Genomic DNA, 19,857 nt, shown 5'->3' with positions numbered 1-19,857 from the left:
TAAACCGGGAAAATTGCATTGATCTCCCTCCTAATTTTAGATTGTACAATAACCTCTTTTACTTACAAAATAAGTTGCATTCACCTCCCATACACCTTAACACCATTAAATCCACTATGGAAATGGATATATTGAAGCTTTTTACTTCCACTTTTTATTTGAAATTCCCATTTTACACTCACTTAAAAATGGTAAAATTTCTCTTTTACCCTTTATTCACTTCTATATTTCTGTCTGGTATCTTGATATGTTTTGCAATTACTACTTCATGTTCTATCATATTGATCACTTTTTGTCAATTTACATACCTCTAATTTTTTTTTTCTTTTAGAGTTAGGTAAATTAAACAACTTCAAGCAGTTGTATTTGGATTGTTCATCGATTGATAAAAGCTTTCTTCATAAAATAATTAGAGTTATGACTTCTCTTAATGTATTGTCAATGATTGGTTGTGGACTGAAGGGCACTTTACCTGCCCAAGGTAGGTTTTTCTTCACAATAATATTGCTTAGACTAATTAGAATAGTTTCTTTAAAAAAATTATAATTACAATAGTAGAACCTAATAACTAATTTACAGGCTGGTGTGAACATAAGAAGCTCCAAGAGTTAGACCTCAACGACAATAAATTTGGAAGGAAGACTACCTTCATATATGGCAAACTTGACATCACTTGAGTACCCTTCTTTCTCAAATAACAACTTCTTGATCCCATCCACATTTTCCTTCATTTTCAACCTCTCAAATCTGAAGATCCAATTATGTGATAACAATATATTAGCTCTGGAACCTACTCTCTTACTTGGATGCAAACTATACTGGACCTGGATCCAGATTCTGTATCTTGAGACCAGAACTAATTACTGCCTTTTGCCAGGTAAGTAATGACATTCTGATATTAACTACACTTTGGAACTTGTTTTATATGTTCCATTTTTAATATAAACGTTTGCTTTTATGGGAGAAGGCCCAAGCTAAAGAAAGGTCAAAATTTAAGTCTGAAGGAGATGCTCATGTGACCACTGATTCTTCAACAGTTGCAGGTGTTAAAGAACAGGTGAGAAGAGTGGCAAATGCAACCGCAGCTTTTGATTGCTGTATAGTGGTGTTTTTGTTAGGAGTGTATTGCATCCTTGAAAGTTTATTCGGTGATTAAATATTTATTTATATTTTATTGGTTTTGTCTATTTTTTTCCCCACCTTGTATTCTTGGACTACCTACTGCTAACTCACTTTATGTGCCAATTATATATGTTGCGGTATGATTCACAATGGAATTAGCAGTGATTTGAACTTTTTGTGTGCGTAATGCATACGTGTTTATTAAATGACAATATCTCCATGCCCTTGAATTAGCAGAATCTGTCATGTTTGTGTTTCTAGAAGCTGCTTTAGTGTAAATGTAGCTGCTATAGTTGAAGCAACAAATTGAGTTATACACTTACCCCCATTGGAGTCATTTTTAGCAATTTGCCTATTTCTTGCAGTAAAGGTTGCCATACTTGAAATCGTAACTCTGCGTGTTCTCGCTCTCTTTCTCTCCTTTTTATTATTATTTTCTTTTATGGTTATGGTTCTGGAGTAGCATCTCCATCATGCCTATGGTCCGTTTCTTGTGTCATTATTATTTCTGGTTTACTAGAGTGTTTAGTGAATGGGATATTTACGGGCCTATAGAAATAGCAAATTCCAAGGTTGAATTGGAGTATATATTTTTATATTTTGTTAAAATTAATTAACGGAAAAAAATCTGGTGGGTGCAGTAGTTGTGGGGGTACATTTTCATTTAAGGAATTGTGTATTTACTTGGATTTGGGCATGAAACTATAAATCACATGTTTATGTTACTATCATCATGTAAGACCAGTTCAATTTCTGTTCGGTATATATAATAAGAAATAGCTTGTGCCCTGAATTTCCTCTTAGTAATCTGCAATATGTGGTTCTTTCTGTTTCTGTTCACAGGCTGAAACGAAAGAAGGGAGGGATGAGAATGTTAAGGATTGTGCTTCTTCCACACGAGGACATTCTTTTCAACCCTAATGACTTAACTGAATTTAAGTTGTCCGGGAGTCAAGATGCAAGTTTGAACCTATTAATATTGTTTGTGAAGATTATTGGATTCTAAATTTGCTAATTTTCAGCCAGAAAGTAAAAAAAATAAAAAATAAAAAAATGAAAAGAAATATCTGATATGTTTTTGACCCTTTGCCTTCACCAGGAGATAGCAGAAGATGAAGAAAATGTAAGGAAAGTGAGTTCATATCTTGCAAATGTTGTGCTTCCAAAGTTTGTACAAGATCTTTGCATGCACGCTTGAAGTTTCACCTATGGATGGACAAACATTAACTGAAGCAATCCATGCTCATGGAATTAATGTTCACTATATTGGAAAAGTAAGTGTTTGTGAATGCTTAAATATTAGCATGTAACTATGGAAAATAAACATAAATCAATGCCTGAATTGAAATTTATTATGTTTGTTAAAACTGTCATGTTCATAACTTTTCCATCTTTCTGCAAATGATTGTATTGCTTTTGACATGTCTGGAGCTTTGCTACAGGTGGCTGATGGGACAAAACATTTACCTCATTTGTGGGATCTTTGTTCTAATGAGATTGTTGTTAGGTCTGCAAAGCACATCCTCAAGGTGATAAGCATAATCTAAGCAGCTTCTACATTATAAATGATTTTACAAAATGTATACATTGTTTCAATTAATTCCATAGTTTCACCACAATAATTTGCAAAGAGGTGTCGCATGTTACCATGTCAATTGTAAAATGTGACATCTTTTCCCTGCCGTTGGTGTTAGAGATAGACACCATCAACTTTGCCTACAAGAGGGCGGTTTGGCATAGCTTGCACACATGCATGTGGAAACACATTTCCTGTTCACATCCACACTTCCCTTCCTAGTCTGATTAAACCGGCTCCATCTTGAGCAGGATGTTTTGAGAGATATAGAGGATCATGATATTGCGCCAGCTATATCACATTTCTTCAATTGCTTTTTTGGAAGTATTCAAGCTGTTGGCTCAAAAGTTGCTGCCAACAATATGCAGTCCAGAACCCACAAAAAGGTATGTGTCACATGGATCAATAGTTTCGGGATTTCTTATGGTTTTTTTTTTGGCTTTTACTGCTTTCAGCTTTGAGCTTTTTGTGAGCTAACTCTTGAGGCCATATGTTCCCTCAGTTTGTGGTCTGTCATTGTAATTGTACAACAATCAAAGCAATTAAGTTGCATCTTTTTCTTCGGAAGAAAGTTTAAATTTTTTTTTGAAATATTAAATGATGTTTACAATCTAAAATCTTTACTAAATTCACTCAATTTTCTTAATGGAAATGGTAAAATGAAATTTTACTCTTGATGGAGAAATCTTGGCCCAAGGCTGTTCTTTATGTTTCATATTTTTTTAGGACCAAGGAGGCCATCAATGTTCAGGAAAGCCTTCTAAGGGGCTAGGAAGGTTTAAAAGTGGGGCGTCTGCAAGGAAGAATCAATCGTCATTTATGAATCTTAGCTCAGAAACTCTATGGTCAGACATACAAGAATTTGCTAGACTCAAATATGAGGTATCAGTTTTTATCAAGTCTCTACAAGAACACCGGATATTTCTAGAAGGTTGAAGGAGTCATTTCCTGCAAAAAGTATATAAAATAAAAATATTATTTTTTGGTTGCATCTGAGTAAATTTCTTAGGCTATATCAAAAAAAATTTAATTAGGTGATTATTATTGTTACTTTTTTTTTTCCATGCTTAGTTAAAAAACTTGTGCAATCGGGAGATCTTTTACTGTGGTTTTTTTTTCCAATAGTACATCATCTGATGTCAAGGGGCCATATTCTGAAATGGGATAACATTTTAGATTGGTCCTTTTCCTTTTGATGCAGCAGAAAATAAAATGGATTATATGGGATCCTCAAGCACATTCTTTCTTCCTTCCGTGATTCATGTCTAATGTGTGTTCGTATATGTTTGAAATATATTTTCTCATTGTTGTAGTTTGAGTTGCCAGAGGATGCAAGGTCACGTGTAAAGAAAGTTTCTGTTATACGGAATATTTGCCAGAAGGTAATTATAAGTTCATCTTCTCAAATTGATACCTGTTTGAATTTCATAATGCCACAATAAATTGTGGTGAAAATTAGGGGTGTTGTCCTTTTGTAATATGATTGCCCATTCTTTACCAAAAAAATAAATAAATAAATAAAAAATGATTGTCCATTCTTATGCTACTATTGCCTAATGTTAAAAAAAATAATAATAATTATGTTCAACGCATGCTCTGAAGGATGGACAATAGTTTTAAGATTAGTTCAATTACATATTTATGGTATATGATGTCTTACATTTATGCATTTTCCTTCTTATGCTTGGTGCTTTCTCATGCTATTGTCTGCTTTGTCTAGATATTTCCTATTATACATGTCAGGAGTTTGGGACTTTTATAGTTGGACGTGTCTAACTTATTATGCCTTAAATCATGTTCCACGAGTATTGATTTGTTAATATCTGAACACAAGCAACTACTATATATCGTAGGGGTAAATTACTGTGCTTAGAGTCCCAGAATATGCTATTTTAGTTGCAATATGTATAGTTGCAACAACAGAAATGGATGTAAATATTTTGGTTCCCATGTTACCTGTGTGAACAATGATGGTATTCGTTACTTCATTGCCACAGTTTGTCTATCACGATTACTCAGCTTCGAAATTCATTTTAAACCCAAGTATTAGATAGAAATTTCAGTTCCAGAATTCAGAAAACTTATACCACACTTGCCAAACTAGCTGGTCTTCTTGAAACTAGCTATTGTCCAAAACTTTGAAGCAGCACTTTTCTAATATGTTTTTCTTGGTATACACTGCCTATTTCGATAAGTACTTGTGGAATAAGATTAGTTCTTGGAACCTGAGTACAGCCACGTAAATTCTTAATATGCTGGGACCTGGGATTGCTTAATTTGATTTAGTTTGAATATGTGAGTTTCCTGTTTTGCAACCCTGCTCAATTCTAGTTAGTTCAAGCACTAAAATTTATCTGCCTTAATGAAACTAATTGTGTATCTCATGTTAATATTTCTATTGGTAAGCTTAAGCTTCTGAAATAGCGTACAACTTGCTTGAATATGGTTTTCTTTACAGGTAGGCATAACTATTGCAGCTCGCAAATATGATTTTAATTCTGCAGCACCTTTCCAAACGTCCGACATCATGAATCTCCAACCTGTAGTGAAACATTCAGTTCCCTTGTGTTCAGAAGCCAAGGATCTTGTTGAAACGGGTAAAATCCAATTGGCTGAGGTACGAGTTGTGCATTGCTCTATTGTTGAGATCCTTGCATGAATATGTATTTTGTAGTCAACAGAATGCCACATTAATCAAAAAAAAAATTTACAATCCCAAACATAATTTTGGATCATGAATTTGGTGGCAATTGTGATATTCATCTTGAGTATATTAATGCTTGGTGAAATTGGTTTAAAATTGAATCAACATTTGTTTTAAGCTATTATTTACTATTGAAAAAGCATATACTGTTATTTTGGAGTTATTTGAATCTTTAAAAGAGTTTTTCCAGGGCATCTGTTAAGATAAAACGTACACTAGGTAGAACCAGTCTAGATAGATTTCATGAAAACTCACACAACTACCTATTGCAGGAGATTAAAACTTCTGCTGAGTGATTGTCGCCATGACTTTTTATTTTGTATTCTTGTATGGAAAGATATGGTATTTATAATTTAGTCATGTGACTCTTTGTTCCAGGGAATGCTTAGTGAAGCCTACACATTATTTTCTGAGGCATTTTCAATACTTCAGCAGGTATGTTATTCCATTATTTTTCCCTCTTTGAATTCCTTTGGTATGGTTTATAATTTTTTTTTTTTTTTTTAAATTGTGTTGCAGGTTACTGGTCCAATGCATCGGGAAGTTGCTAATTGCTGTCGGTAGACATCTCAACTAAAACGATTCTGCATATTTGTTGCTAATATTTTTTGGTTGATCTTAGTGATATAAAAATTTATGCTTCTTGTACTTTGATTTTGATCAAAGCTGTCAGGCACTAATGTTCCCCTGCAAGACATGACTGATTATAAATATATGCATCTTTAAATTAGCTATTATTTGGTTATAAGATTGATTTTCGATTCAGTGATCTGCACTTACAAGAGTAAAACAGATCAATATGAAAATTTGTTTATGATTTGCTTAGCCTGATCGGTGTTCCCTTTCTTAACTTTTCAGGTATCTTGCAATGGTTTTGTATCATGCAGGAGACATGGCTGATAATAAATGAACGGTGCCTAGGTTTGGACCACCCTGACACTGCTCACAGGCATGCTCTTCTATTCTTTTCTTTTGTTTTAATGCACTGAGGTGTTTGGATAGTATCTGTCAATTTGTAGTGTTTGATGATATAAACTCATTGAATGTAGTTATTTACTTATCCCCAAAAAAAAAAAAAAAAACCAATTACGGTCGTGGTTATTTCAATTACTACAAGTTACTATTTCAAATATTAGCCAATGATCTCTTTCTCAAATGACTCCTTCTGTTCTAAGTGCAAGTTAGAGGGTGAGGTCATGAGTTCAAGACCCACTTTATGCGTACATAATTTACCAATAAAAATAAGAATTCTCATATAATGAAATCGAAAGTGGATGCCGTTTTCAGAATGAGTTAGGAAAATCATGTGTAACATGAAATAGATTTGTTTCTATATATTACTTATAAAAAAAAAAAAAAAGATTTGTTCCTATTTCCATGTATAACAGGAGACAATTTTGTTTTCTTTTTAGTGTCCAAGCAACCCTCTCTTACAGGCACATAGAGATCTAATTCTTGGTTCACTGCAGTTATGGCAATATGGCTCTTTTCTACCATGGACTTAACCAAACAGAACTTGCATTACGGCACATGTCTCGGGCATTGCTCTTGCTAAGCTTGTCATCAGGCCCAGATCACCCTGATGTTGCTGCAACTTTTATAAATGTTGCAATGATGTACCAAGTCATTGGAAATATGAACACAGCTCTTCGTTATCTGCAAGAAGCTTTGAAAAAAAATGAAAGGCTTCTAGGTGAGGAACATATCCAAACTGCTGTATGCTATCATGCTCTTACCATTGCTTTCAATTGTATGGGTGCCTTCAAGCTTTCTCACCAGGTATGTGCCTTGGTAAAATTTAATTTGTATAATTGGGACACAATTAATTATAATTCACTAATTTTTGCCTTTGGCATGCCAGCATGAGAAGAAAACCTATGAAATACTTGTCAAAAAACTTGGTGAGGAGGACACGTGACTCCCAAAACTGGATGAAAACATTTAAGATGCTTGAGTTACAGGTAATATATGATCTCCTTGAGTAGATGTGAACTTGTGATAGATTTTTTTGGACAGTTGTTTTGTGTTCTTAATGAGATTCTGTATTCCCTTTTGGTTTCTGAATTTTGTGAACCTTGTTTGACAGATGTATGCACAAAAGCAAAAAGGCCAAGCTTTGAATGCAGCTTCTGCTCAAAAAGCTATTGATATTTTGAAGGTACTTTTGGATTCCTTTTTTTGCTTATTTGTTCTGGACATTTTCATCTTTATCCAAGATGAAAGGGAAGGGATCAGATCTCAGAACCGGTTATGCTTGATAGATATAAATGCTTCCCTGTGCTCATGCTTTTGTCCTTTTTTGCACGGCCTCTCATTCTCTGTATGGTGTCTACAACCCCTACATTTCTGATTTGAGTTCTTAAAACCCAGGTCTTTTTAGCCTGGTAGTACAGCATAGTGTATAAAAATCCCTTGATGGATACCTTTTCAAATTATATTTTTTGTTCAAAGAAAAAGGCTTTAAATACACTGTCAATCCCTAAAGTTTAGCTAATTTTTAATTTATAAGTCTAGCGCACAAGAAATTTTAGTCCCTGTAGTTTAAAAATAGTTGCTTTTACTCATATGATGCGACCAAATTAAAAACTCTCATGTCATCACTCAATTAGATACATTATCAACTAAAAGTGATCACTTTTAAACTCTAAGCTTTCTAGGGGCTAAAAGGATTTCTTTAAGTTTGTTAGGGACTAAAAGCTAGCACTTAAAACTTAAGGAACAAAATTGTTCATGGACTGAAGTTTAGGGACTAACAGTGTATTTTGGCCAAAGTAAAAAAAAAAAAGTAGGAACTGCGAACAGCCTTGTAGCTCAACTGGTACCTTCTAGTGTTTTTAATGGAGACGTCCAAGGTTCATATTCCCCCACCCCCAAGTATTGAATTATCAAAACAAAAAATTGAGAACTGAAAACACTTCTGGGTATCAATCAGATGCTTGTTTCTTGCTTGGAGCTGTCCTAACTTGCCTAAAAGATATATTATTTCTTTTTTGGTGGGTACTTAGGATTTCTCGTTTGATATTTGATGTTGCACGACAGGCCCATCCTGACTTAATACAGGCATTCCAAGCTGCTGCAACAGCTGGAGGGTCTGGGAGTTCGGGCACTTCTGTCAATAAATCTCTTAATGTTGCGATAATTGGTGACAATCCTCCTCAAGGGAGGGGAGTTGATGAAAGAGCTGCCTGTGTAGCAGCTGAAGTCAGAAAAAAAGCTGCAGCTAGGGGCCTCTTGATACGTCCACATGGCGTTCCGGTACAAGCTTTGCCACCACTTACTCAACTCCTCAATATTATCAATTCAGGTATGACCCCTGATGCGGCAGAAGGTGGGGAAATTGATGGAGTGAAGAAGGAAGCCAATGGCCATCCTTCAAATGGCCTAGTGGATTCCAAAAATGATGAATTGACATCAGGGCAAGAAGATCAGGCTCCTGTTGGATTGGGCATAGGCTTAGCATCATTAGATGCCAAGAAACAAAAAGCAAAAGCCAAAGCTGCAGCTTGAATTGTTGCACAGTTGAGATTATGCTGATCGATAAGGAAACCGCTTATTTATTTATGAGATTTGGAATGATTTCCAATATGGCATCAGAGCCTTTTGTTTTGTCTGTTTGAGTGATGAACAATCCCGTTTATCCATGGTTCTCAGAAGCTATAAAGCGTATTGAGATGTGCCCGTTGACCGATAGGTATTCCTTTTCGTTTTAACCAATAATCAGGATCATATACTCCAGAGATCATGCTAGCAACCTCTCATGCCAACAGATTAAATATATTCTTCTAGGTTCTGACTGAAGAATGAACTAGTTAGTTTTCCTATCTTTTGATTTTTAATTAAATTTTGAGCAATCTCGGAGCATCATGTGAAAGCATTTCAATGTTTAATATGCAAAACAGTGTGTTAATTTCCCTCAAAAATGAGATGAGCTTATTTCCTTTGTTTGAGAATCAACTCTCTTTCTAATTCTTTGTTTTGTATAGTTTTAGAAGTCATTGTTTTGATGAAGAAAATCCTCCATTCATTGGAAAATTTTACTCAACTAATATTGACGTGGTACTCTAAAGCACTAAAAACAAGTTACCTTATTCCAAAATATGGCATAAGTTCAATAGGCAACTTTCAAATCCTATTGTAGCGCTCATCCAAACCAACAACTATCACATTCGTAGCATTCATTCCAACCATTAGCAAAAGTCACATTCATAGGCAGTAATAAATAAAGAATAGTCCCAATTAGCAAACATGATTAGGTTTCATCATTAAAAAAAAAAAAAAAATCCTAGAGATACCTTGTTGGTGGAAGCTACTCGCATTGCTAGCAGTTTCAAAAGATGAAAATAAAGGGTTATGCCATGTTACTTTTGAGGGAGATGCACAATTTGATGCCATAATGCAGAACCTTATGAGAATATTGTTTCATGGTGTGTTCTCTTACAATACATAGGTCTCATAAATGTGTAGAGGCCTCCAAATATGAGAGGGGATACTCTACAAGACGATCTAATATGATAACTTCTCTTATATATGAAGGATGGTCTTGTGCAATCAATATGGTGTATTTCATATATGCTATTTAATATCAAACAAACGATTTTTTTTTCCTTGACTTTTTGGGTTTTTTTTTTTTGGAAAATGTTAAAGATACTACATATTTTACTATACACAATAAACGAATGTGATTAATAGATTTTTAAAACATAATATATGAATATTTGATATATATATTTTTTGTGATTAATAACACATCATTTTATAAAAACAATATAATAAAATTTATGGTATCTTTAGCATTACTCTCTCCCTTTTCTATAAAGAGATATAAATTTGGCTCAGTTGTTATCCTGTTGGGCCAATCTCACCTCTTGTCCTTTGTTACTAAAAAAAAAACCTCACTGGTAAAAAGCACATAAACTAGTCCGTTCCAATATTTTTTTTTTCTTTCCTCAATGAAAATGAAAAAAATTTCTTCTACCTCTTTTTTTAGTGAAAAAAAAAAAAACACTCATGGTGGTGGGTGGAAGATACAATGGACAAGAAGCTTTTAGTTGTCATGGTCAATATAATTATCTTAAATAATACACAATTCATAATGAGCAATACTTCAAAATACAAACACAACAATTTTCACTTTTTTTTTTTACAAGAATTGAATTGACAAATTTTTATTAATTAGGGCACTCGTTAGCATTTCCCTTTATAAAATTATTTGTCTATGTAAACTCTTGGTCATAAGGAAAATTCTATCCTAATAAGTATTATGTTCTTGGAAAATGTTTTGTTGTGATGGGTTGCCCATGCCATTGACATTGTTTGAGGAGACCTAGACTCAACAAAAGACAAAAACATCAATTGTCATCTCTTTACTCGTATTTATTGCCTTCTTGAAAAAAAAATTCATAATAAATTTAGTCTATATCACTAGTATAATTATGAACTTTGCATTATTTGAGATAACTTACACCATGACAATTGAACAAAGCACCAATTATTTTATAAATCATATCTAGTGCCTTTTTGGAAACTCTTTCATAGTGAATACTAGTCTATATCACTAGTATTATGAATTTTGAATTATTTGAGATAACTTGGATCATGACAGTTGAAGAAAGCAACAATTATCCTTTCTTAACTTATATTTATTACTTTCTTGGAAAGTCTTTCAACACACACACACAATGTAAGGCTATCATTATCCTTGATCACAATACAAGTGAAAAAATTGTGCAATCTAAAAGGTGTATTTCTTAAGCTGCTATCTAATGTCTACCACATTTATGATTTTTTTCCTTGGGTTTTTAGGATTTCCCTTTTCTTTGGAAAATATTAAAAATATTACACATTTTACTACATAAACTTTTATAAATTAATGTGGTAATAAGTGTGATTGATGGATTTTAAAATTTTAATTAATGAGTGTTTGAATTTAGAATAATCCTGTTTAGCAAATATGATGAGGCTTCATCATTTAAAAAAATTAAAAATTTCTTACAGATGCTTTGTGGGAAGAAACTTAAGCCACATTTGCTAGCAATTTTTTAAATTCTGAAAATCCAGGGTATTTTCCTTTTGTGATGACCTCTATTAATTTATTTAAATATCATTATTAAATTTGATATTTTAACTTTGCTTTTAATTTCATTTTCTCGCTTTTTGATAAACAAAATTACTAATTATATTTTTAAATTTAAGTTTTCTAACATCTACCTTTAACATATTTTTTAAATGATTTTTAATTTACCTTAAATAAAGTGATACACAATGAAAGAAAATTGAAATCTAATTTCCAAATTTGATTTTGGTATTGAGAGAGATATCATTTTGTGTGTGGTCATGTGAAAGATTGGATGACACAATCCATTGTGTGGAAGAGAGACATAAAAAATTGAAATCTCAAGTCGTTATAAAAAATTAACTTTAATGATAATTTAATGCATTCATATAATTTTATTTTTGTTAAAAAATTCAGGATTTCAAATGAATTGGGCTTTTATTAATCCCACCATTTTAGAGGCCTTCTTGAAGTGACGAAACTCACATTTTTTTTAATTATAAAAATAATTATAATTTAAAAATTTTGCAGCCCTAGGCAATGGCTTAAGTGGCCTTTGCCCAAGGGCGGACCCGGCTCATTGCGCCAATATTTTTTATTTTTTCACATTGAAGATACATCCCTATTTTTTAAAAAATAGTCATAGCATTTTCACCTCTTTGGTGAGAGCACATATGCTTTTAGTCTTTTTCCTTTTCACAATGAAAATGAATAATTTTTTTTTCCACCTTTTATTTTTTATTGAAAGGCAAATTCCATGGTGGTTGGTGTAAAGATATAATGTACGTCAAAGTCTTCAACTCCTGTGGTCTAGGTTCAGAATTCATAATATGATATCAACTAGCATTTACTATGAAACACTTTCCAAGAAAGCACTAGATACGAATTTATAAAGGTAGTTGGTTTGTTGAGACCTAAGTCCTTGGCATTTAGTTGAGTCCAAGTCTTCACAATTGCCCCAAAGTCTTTGGCCTTAATTTTCTTGAGTTTAGGTATTGTCAATTAATTCAAAGCTGGCACCAATAGACTAGTCACAACTACATTTTCCAAGATATATAGTACCATTCAAACCAAAGACTTTGGCCTCTTCTTGAGTAGGACATAGCTGCAAAATTACAGATGAAAGAAAACAAATCACATGAGTGATAATGCCAATGCTATGGGCTAGTCATCACTACGTACAAAACATTTTCCGTGAAAGTAATATTGAAATCAAAGTTTCCGGCCTCTTCTTGAGTGTGCATCTTCTCAAATAATGCAAAAACTCTAAACCATTGAAACCAAAGTTTTTGGCATCTTCTTGACTTAGGGCATTCTCAAATGATGCAAAGTTTAAAATACCAATGCTATGGACTAGTCATCGCTATGAAACTTTTCCCATGAAATTAAAGCACCATTGAAACTTAAGAAGCCCATGTATGGGAATGACACAATAACACATAATTTTTCTTAAAAAATAAGACATGAGTACTGCAGGACAAGCCTATAAAAAATTATAAAATACAATACATTTTTATTTATATTTTCTATATATTATTAAGCACTTATATTTTATATAATGTTAAATATATAACAAATTAAGCATTTTTATTGGTATTTTGTTTGCTTGCAAAGTATCTTCATATAGATATGTTTTGATTTAGTATATATTTATGAATTTATTGAGATTAGCACTGTATTCAAGAAGATAGATTATGATTCTACTTTGAAAGAGTATTCAATTCTTTTTGTTTTTGTGTCCCAACTGCATTTTGCATTTTTTTTTTTTAATTTAAAAAATGCCCATGTAGAAATGGCTTAGGCATGTCAAATGTCCAATACAAGTATGCCATTCCAAATGAAATGTTTGGTGCTTCCCATATTGAAATTTGAAACTGAAGTTTTTGGCCTCATCTTGAGTGTGCATCTTCTCAAATATCATGAGCTAGTGTTCGCTAATCACTATGATACCCTTTCCAACAAGGCACTAAATACAAGTTGGGAAAGCACAATTGATTCCAAGTCTTTGGTCTTTTGTTGAGTATAGGTCTTCTCATGCAAAACACAAAATACAAAATAGTATGAACAAGTAGTCATCTAGTACAAAACATTGGGCCAAGTTAACAAATGTCCTTAAAACAATTACTAACAAACCATTTTAGGGAAGTTTTGAAATAACTATTATGGGAAATAGAAAAAAACTGTCAAAATATTAATTATTTTATTTTATTTTTATCTTTTCCCATAAATTTTTTCTTAAAATAGTTTACCAACAAATGCCCTTAGGGTATTCGTTAACATTTTCCATTGTGGGGGTCAAGTCCGAAAATCAAGTCTCATGAGTTGCATTAGTAAATTGAAAATGAAATGACAGAACCCCAACAGAGAAAACGTCATAAATGAAATTTTCCCATTGAGGACTACATCTCCTGTGAGATTTGGGACTTGGATGGTTCCTCCCAAAATTTCCTGCAATATAAAAATTAAAAAAAAAAAAAAAAAAAAAAAAAAAAAAAAAAAGAAGAAGAAGAAGAAGAAGAAGAAGAAGATAAAAATTAAAAGTAACTTTAGACAAATGATATATAGAACTACAGTTAGCAGAAATTTGGTCATTGGGATTGGTTTATAATTTAATAAAAAATTTGCCATTGGTCTTTTGTCTTGTTGTTTTATTTGATTGCAATGACAACATATTGCTCCCTCTCAACTGATCAATACTCTGTGGCAATTACTTATTCATGCAGTTCTGAAAGCTGAGTTTGTTACTTAGTTCTTGTAAATACAGAATCTAAGGTATGAATTCAATAACCAATAAGATGAGTTTACACTTTTCAATTCTCTTTCATTGTTACACTCTGCTCGCATTTTCTTTTTCTTCCAATAAATTTTACAGTGTATTTGATTCTGGGTATTGAAACCCAATCGGGATTGGTTTAAATTTTGTCTTGGTTCTCACCCACTAATGGAGGCCATCAATCTTCAGGCAAGCCTTCTAAATTCGAATATTTGTCTCTACAAGGACATTGGATAATTTTGGGTCTAAGCAAATAGCGGGTCGGGTCGGGTTTAGAATAACCTGCAACCCGACACAAAAACCCACCCGTATAGGTGATTGACCAGCCCGAGATGTTGCTGAAATTATCAGGTCGGTTTTCCGGGTCTCGCGTCGGGTTGCCTTTTTTCTCAGTATTTTCCTATTTTTGGGTCTTTTGCTATTTTTGTGATATTTTCTATAACATTGGCATTATTACCAAATATCTTTCCAATTTGAAAACTTGACTAAATCACCAAATCTCAATATTTACGACACTTTTTCACTTGTCAAATTTTATTCAAGTTCAAATTTAACTTTTAAGAGAAAATCTTTTGGCATTAAATTTATTAATGATAATGACCCAACTTATTTAGGAAATGTAATTTGAATTTATTCCACCCTTTTAATTTAGTATTTCCTTCCAAAAGAAAGTTTAAATTCAAAATAGAATTCAAATTTGAAATCAAAGTCATAAAGATTCTTATCTAAAAGATCTAACCATCCACATCCCGTAGCAATAAACAAGAAACAATAAAAATATTTAGTACATATCATAGTTGTTGAGACAATATTGCCGAGTTTCCTGTAAAAAAATGTCAACTTTATCACAAACATGCATATAAAGAAACCAACACACTACTCATCCACAAATAACTCTTCAAATACAAAGAATGTAATCAGAAATATAAGTCCCCACAAATAATTCAGAATTATAGGAAATGTGTATCCCTGAGGTGCAAGTTAATTCAAAATCAGATGATTGGAATGCGACCAAATTGTTTTTTATTTTTTTTAATTATTATTTTTTTTAATGATTGTTGTGGGGCCCAATGATTTGGGGCCCTGGCCCATTTTACTCGTTGGGGTCCAAGGCCCGAGCCGAGGAAGGTTATAGCCCAGGCTCGGTAATACAAGTACAAAATGGTCTTGGGATACAGCCGAGGACGATTCAGTCCTCGACATGTCCGAGGTCTCACTAAAAGAAAGGGCAAAAACGGTACAGGAACAGTTTGGAAAAAGAATCTAAAATATCTAGGTCAATAAAGAGGAAGACTCTGGATAGAATAACGGCTAAGGACAAAAGAAAAGCTGCCATTACTGCCATTCAACACTCTGCACTTGGCAGGACCATACGCCTCAGCTTTTACAACCACCCCCAACCACTCTGGGTAGGGGCTGATGGGACAAGTATCAGTCCTGGAAAGTAAAACCCACACGTGGACGCTGGATAAGGGATAAAAGGCTAATATAAAAGAGAAAGAAGGAAAGCCAAGGAAGGAGGCTGGGAAAAATGGCCAGAATCCAGAGCCTCCTAGCCCGCCTCCAGGAGAAAGACTCTCAGGGCGATGACGACTTAACCATGTATGGATATCGCGTAAAACCCACCGTTTGGCGACCAAGGCCTAGCCTTTCAAACCCACGCTCTACAAATGATATTGTTTGGGCCTTTTTACGTGCGAACCCAACACCGTTACGGTTCGTTACGATTCGTGTCCTTACAATTGTTTTGACAACCTATCCCTAACATTTACACAAGGCCCTTGTTGGGGCAAGCAAGAAATAAATAAATAATAATAATAATAAAAACAAACATTTTTCACTTCATGCTGACTTGTCACTTCAGGTGAACATCTTTACGACACATGTTCAAAGCTGAAACTCAAGATATACATGATGGTGCAGGTGTTGTCCTTTTGCAATATGATTGCCCATTCTTTATAAAAAAAAAAAAATTGCGGTGAAAATTAGGGGTGTTGTCCTTTTGTAATATGATTGCCCATTCTTTAAAAAAAAAAAAAGATTGTCCATTTTTATGCTATTCCTTAATGTTAAAAAAAAAAAAAAAGATAAAAAAAATTTATGTTGAGCACATGTTCTGAAGGATGGAGGATAGCTTTAAGACTAGTTAAATTGCATATTTATGGTATATGATGTCTTACATTTATGCATTTTCCTTCTTATGCTTGGTGCTTTCTCATGCTATTCTCTGCTTTGTCTAAATATTTCCTATCATACATGTCAGGAGTTTGGGTAAATTACTGTGCTCATGCTTTTGTTCTTTTCGCACGGCCCATTTCTCATTCTCTGTATGGTGTCTACCCCCTACATTTCTGGTTTAAGATCTTAAAAACCAGGTCTTTTTATCCTGGTGCTACAGCATAGTGTATTAAAATCTCTGGATGGATGCCGTTTCAAATCATTTTTTTGTTAAAAGGTTTGGCTTTAAATCACTGTCAATTTCTAAAGCTTAGCACACAAGAATTTTATTGACAAATCAAATAAATAAATAAATAAGAAATTCTATTTTTTACTCAACAAGAAATAACAGCTAGCAGTACAATTTAATTTCTATATATAACGTAGCTCGGAGTTTTCTTTCATCAGCAAACGTTTTCTTCTGACAACTCTCATAAAAGGTTTCAGAAGAGAAAAATGATGATGATGGGGGAAACATGGTCTCAACTAGGCTCTCTGATTGCGACTGCAATGTTTCTTTGGGCCATTTTTGACAAATATTTCCCTCAACATCTTCGTAGCCTAATCCTAAGTCACACTAAGAAATTGACTAGTTTCGTGTACCCTTATATCCAAATTAAGTTCCCTGAATTCACTGGCGAGTATCTTAAGCGCAGTGAAGCCTATGCTGCCATTGAAACATACCTCAGTAGCAAGTCCTCCAGCGAAGCTAAAAATCTTAAAGCAGTAGTTGTCAAAGACAGCAGTCAACCTGTACAACTGAGCATGGACGAGAACGAAGAAGTTACAGATGAATATGAAGGCATGAAGGTTTGGTGGGGTGTAAAGAAAATCCCCCCAAGAACACAGTCATTTTCTTTCTACCCAGAGGTGGAGGAGAAGAGGTATTACAAGCTCACTTTCCATAAATCTCACCGAGAAACTCTCTGTGGGAAATACATCAATCATGTCCTGCAAGAAGGAAAAGCAATAACGGTGAGAAATCGACAAAGGAAGCTGTGCATCAACAATCCGAGTCAGAATTGGGGTGGCTACAGATCAACCAAATGGAGCCATGTCACTTTTGAGCACCCAGCAAGTTTTGACACTTTGGCCATGGACTCGAAGAAAAAGGAAGAAATCATCAATGACCTTATTAAGTTCAGGGAGGGAAAAGAGTATTATGCTAAGATTGGCAAGGCCTGGAAGCGTGGCTATCTTCTCTATGGTCCTCCCGGAACTGGTAAGTCTAGCATGATTGCTGCTATGGCTAACTACTTGAACTATGATATCTATGATCTTGAATTGACGACGGTTAAGGACAACACGGAGCTGAGGAGGCTTTTGATCGAGACGACAAGTAAGTCTATTATTGTGATTGAAGATATTGATTGCTCACTTGATCTTACGGGTCAACGAAAAAAGAAAAAGGAGCAAGAGAAGGATGAGGAAAAGAAGGACCCCGCTAGTAAAATGGCCAAAGGAGAAGAAGAAAGTAGTAGTAAGGTCACTCTCTCTGGTTTGTTGAATTTTATAGATGGGCTTTGGTCAGCTTGTGGGGGAGAGAGGATCATTGTTTTCACCACTAATTATGTGGAAAAGCTTGATCCGGCTCTCATTAGGAGGGGACGTATGGACATGCACATAGAAATGTCCTATTGTGGCTTTGAAGCATTCAAGGTTCTTGCCAAGAATTATTTGGATGTTGACTCACATGAATTGTTTGCGACCATTGACCATTTGTTGGAGGAAACCGATATGACTCCTGCTGATGTTGCTGAGAATTTGATGCCTAAGTCACAGAATGAAGATGCTGAGACTTGTTTAAAGAAATTGATTGAAGCTTTTAAGACGGCCAAAGAGGAAGCAACAAAGAAGGCTGAGGAAGAGGCACGGTTAAAGGCAGAGAAAGAAGAGAAAGAGAAGCATGAAGATACTCAAGAAGATGTGAAAGTTGATGAGTCGTTAGCTAAAGATGTCAAAGAGAATGGTGTTGATGTTGTGAAAGATGACAAGACATTGGGTAAAGAGGTGAAAGAAAATGGAGTCACCGCCTGAAGTAAACTAGGATACAATTATGACTGAATTTGTTCCTGTGTGCTCTGCATTATGCATATTAAAAGCCATCATATGCTATATTGATGCTTGAAGAATGTGAAAAGATGTGTAATAGTACTATGGTGGTTAGAACTACTGGTCTACTAGGCTGTAGCGTGTAGATGTTTGTATGATTTTAGTTTGTTTAATAAGAATTACTCTGTTCCTATAAGATTCAATAAGAACTACTTTGTTCCGATAAAATATGAATCAAGCGGGACTCATCACCTTACCATACTGTTCATGCTTTTATATTTTTATATTTTTTTATTTTTTCTATATAAAAAGAACAGATGAGAAGTCAAAGCAGCGCCAAGTATTTGTAGATTGTAGTACTGTTCTAGGCTCCTAATTTTTTTTTGAATATAGAAAAATAAAATACTGCCAAAATAGAAGTCAAAAAAAAATTTTATTGTTAAGTTACACATGCACCAATGGTTCTTAAACTCACGATCTCACAATACAACTAATTATTGTGGGAGATAGAAGTGCTAGTTGAGCAATGGCCTATAGCTCATTATTAAAAATAAGATCTGTACTGTATTTGATATATCATTTATTCTTAAAGTGTTTTTATGATATAACACATATTTTCTGCCAAGGTATTTGTTAAAATACTGGGATTGCTTTCTCTTTCATGCTTTTGTTTGCCTGTTCCTGGCTCTCTCTCTCACATAAAGTCTTAGTTACATCTTCTTTTGCAGCCAACTCTATTGACATTCTTATCGACAAGAAAGAATATAAGCACTTGTAGAAATTTTTTTTTTTTTTTTTTATTATTATTAATTTTATTGATGGACTCGTTGGCAAACATTTTTTTACAGTAACATTAGTTATATGACCTGTTATTTATTATCAGCAATTTTTGCTTGTGTTTACTAAATCGTGTTGTGTTAGTACATATTTGTGCACATACTTGGAAGCTTTTGCTCATGATTGCTATTTCTATTTTGGCTTGCTTAGATTGATCTCTAGCTGGCCCTCAATTGCTTTTATACATTCCGTTGCAGAGCGTTTTACCTGGCATTCTTCAAGGGGATAAGTCAAGACTCTCTTCTGTACGGTTCTGTTGACAATGACAAGAAGATATGTTGGAATGATGATTTTCATTCCAAGGTGAGGGAGCATATAAGATTTGTTGCACGTCATGTTTCAGATTTTGCATAATATGTCTTTGTTAATTGCTATGTGAGAGTACTTCTTAAACTTCTCTTGGGTTAAGATATCCATAATGGCTTAATTGTGCTGTCTTACAAGAAATATAATTTTCATTTATACCTATAAAAATAATATATAATTTTCATTTATGGTGTAAATGTAATTGGTATGCTTTATAA

General features: G+C 33.9%; 1 protein-coding gene and 1 pseudogene across 1 annotated transcript; both read left to right on the top strand.

Moving 5' to 3' along the window:
* The first annotated feature begins 116 nt into the window (after positions 1-116).
* LOC126722783 (clustered mitochondria protein-like) lies at positions 117-9,352 on the top strand (annotated as a pseudogene).
* A 7,495-nt stretch (positions 9,353-16,847) lies between these two features.
* Positions 16,848-18,752, top strand: LOC126724025 (AAA-ATPase ASD, mitochondrial-like). The gene has a single exon (XM_050428121.1). It carries the CDS (start codon positions 16,901-16,903, stop codon positions 18,479-18,481), a length of 1,581 nt encoding a protein of 526 aa, XP_050284078.1. The 5' UTR covers positions 16,848-16,900; the 3' UTR covers positions 18,482-18,752.
* The last annotated feature ends 1,105 nt before the right edge of the window (positions 18,753-19,857 follow it).

This window comes from Quercus robur, chromosome 4 (genome assembly GCF_932294415.1).
Source record: "Quercus robur chromosome 4, dhQueRobu3.1, whole genome shotgun sequence".
NCBI lineage: Eukaryota > Viridiplantae > Streptophyta > Magnoliopsida > Fagales > Fagaceae > Quercus > Quercus robur.
Note: the sequence above shows the minus strand (reverse complement) of the source record. Positions and strands in the feature narration are given on the sequence as shown.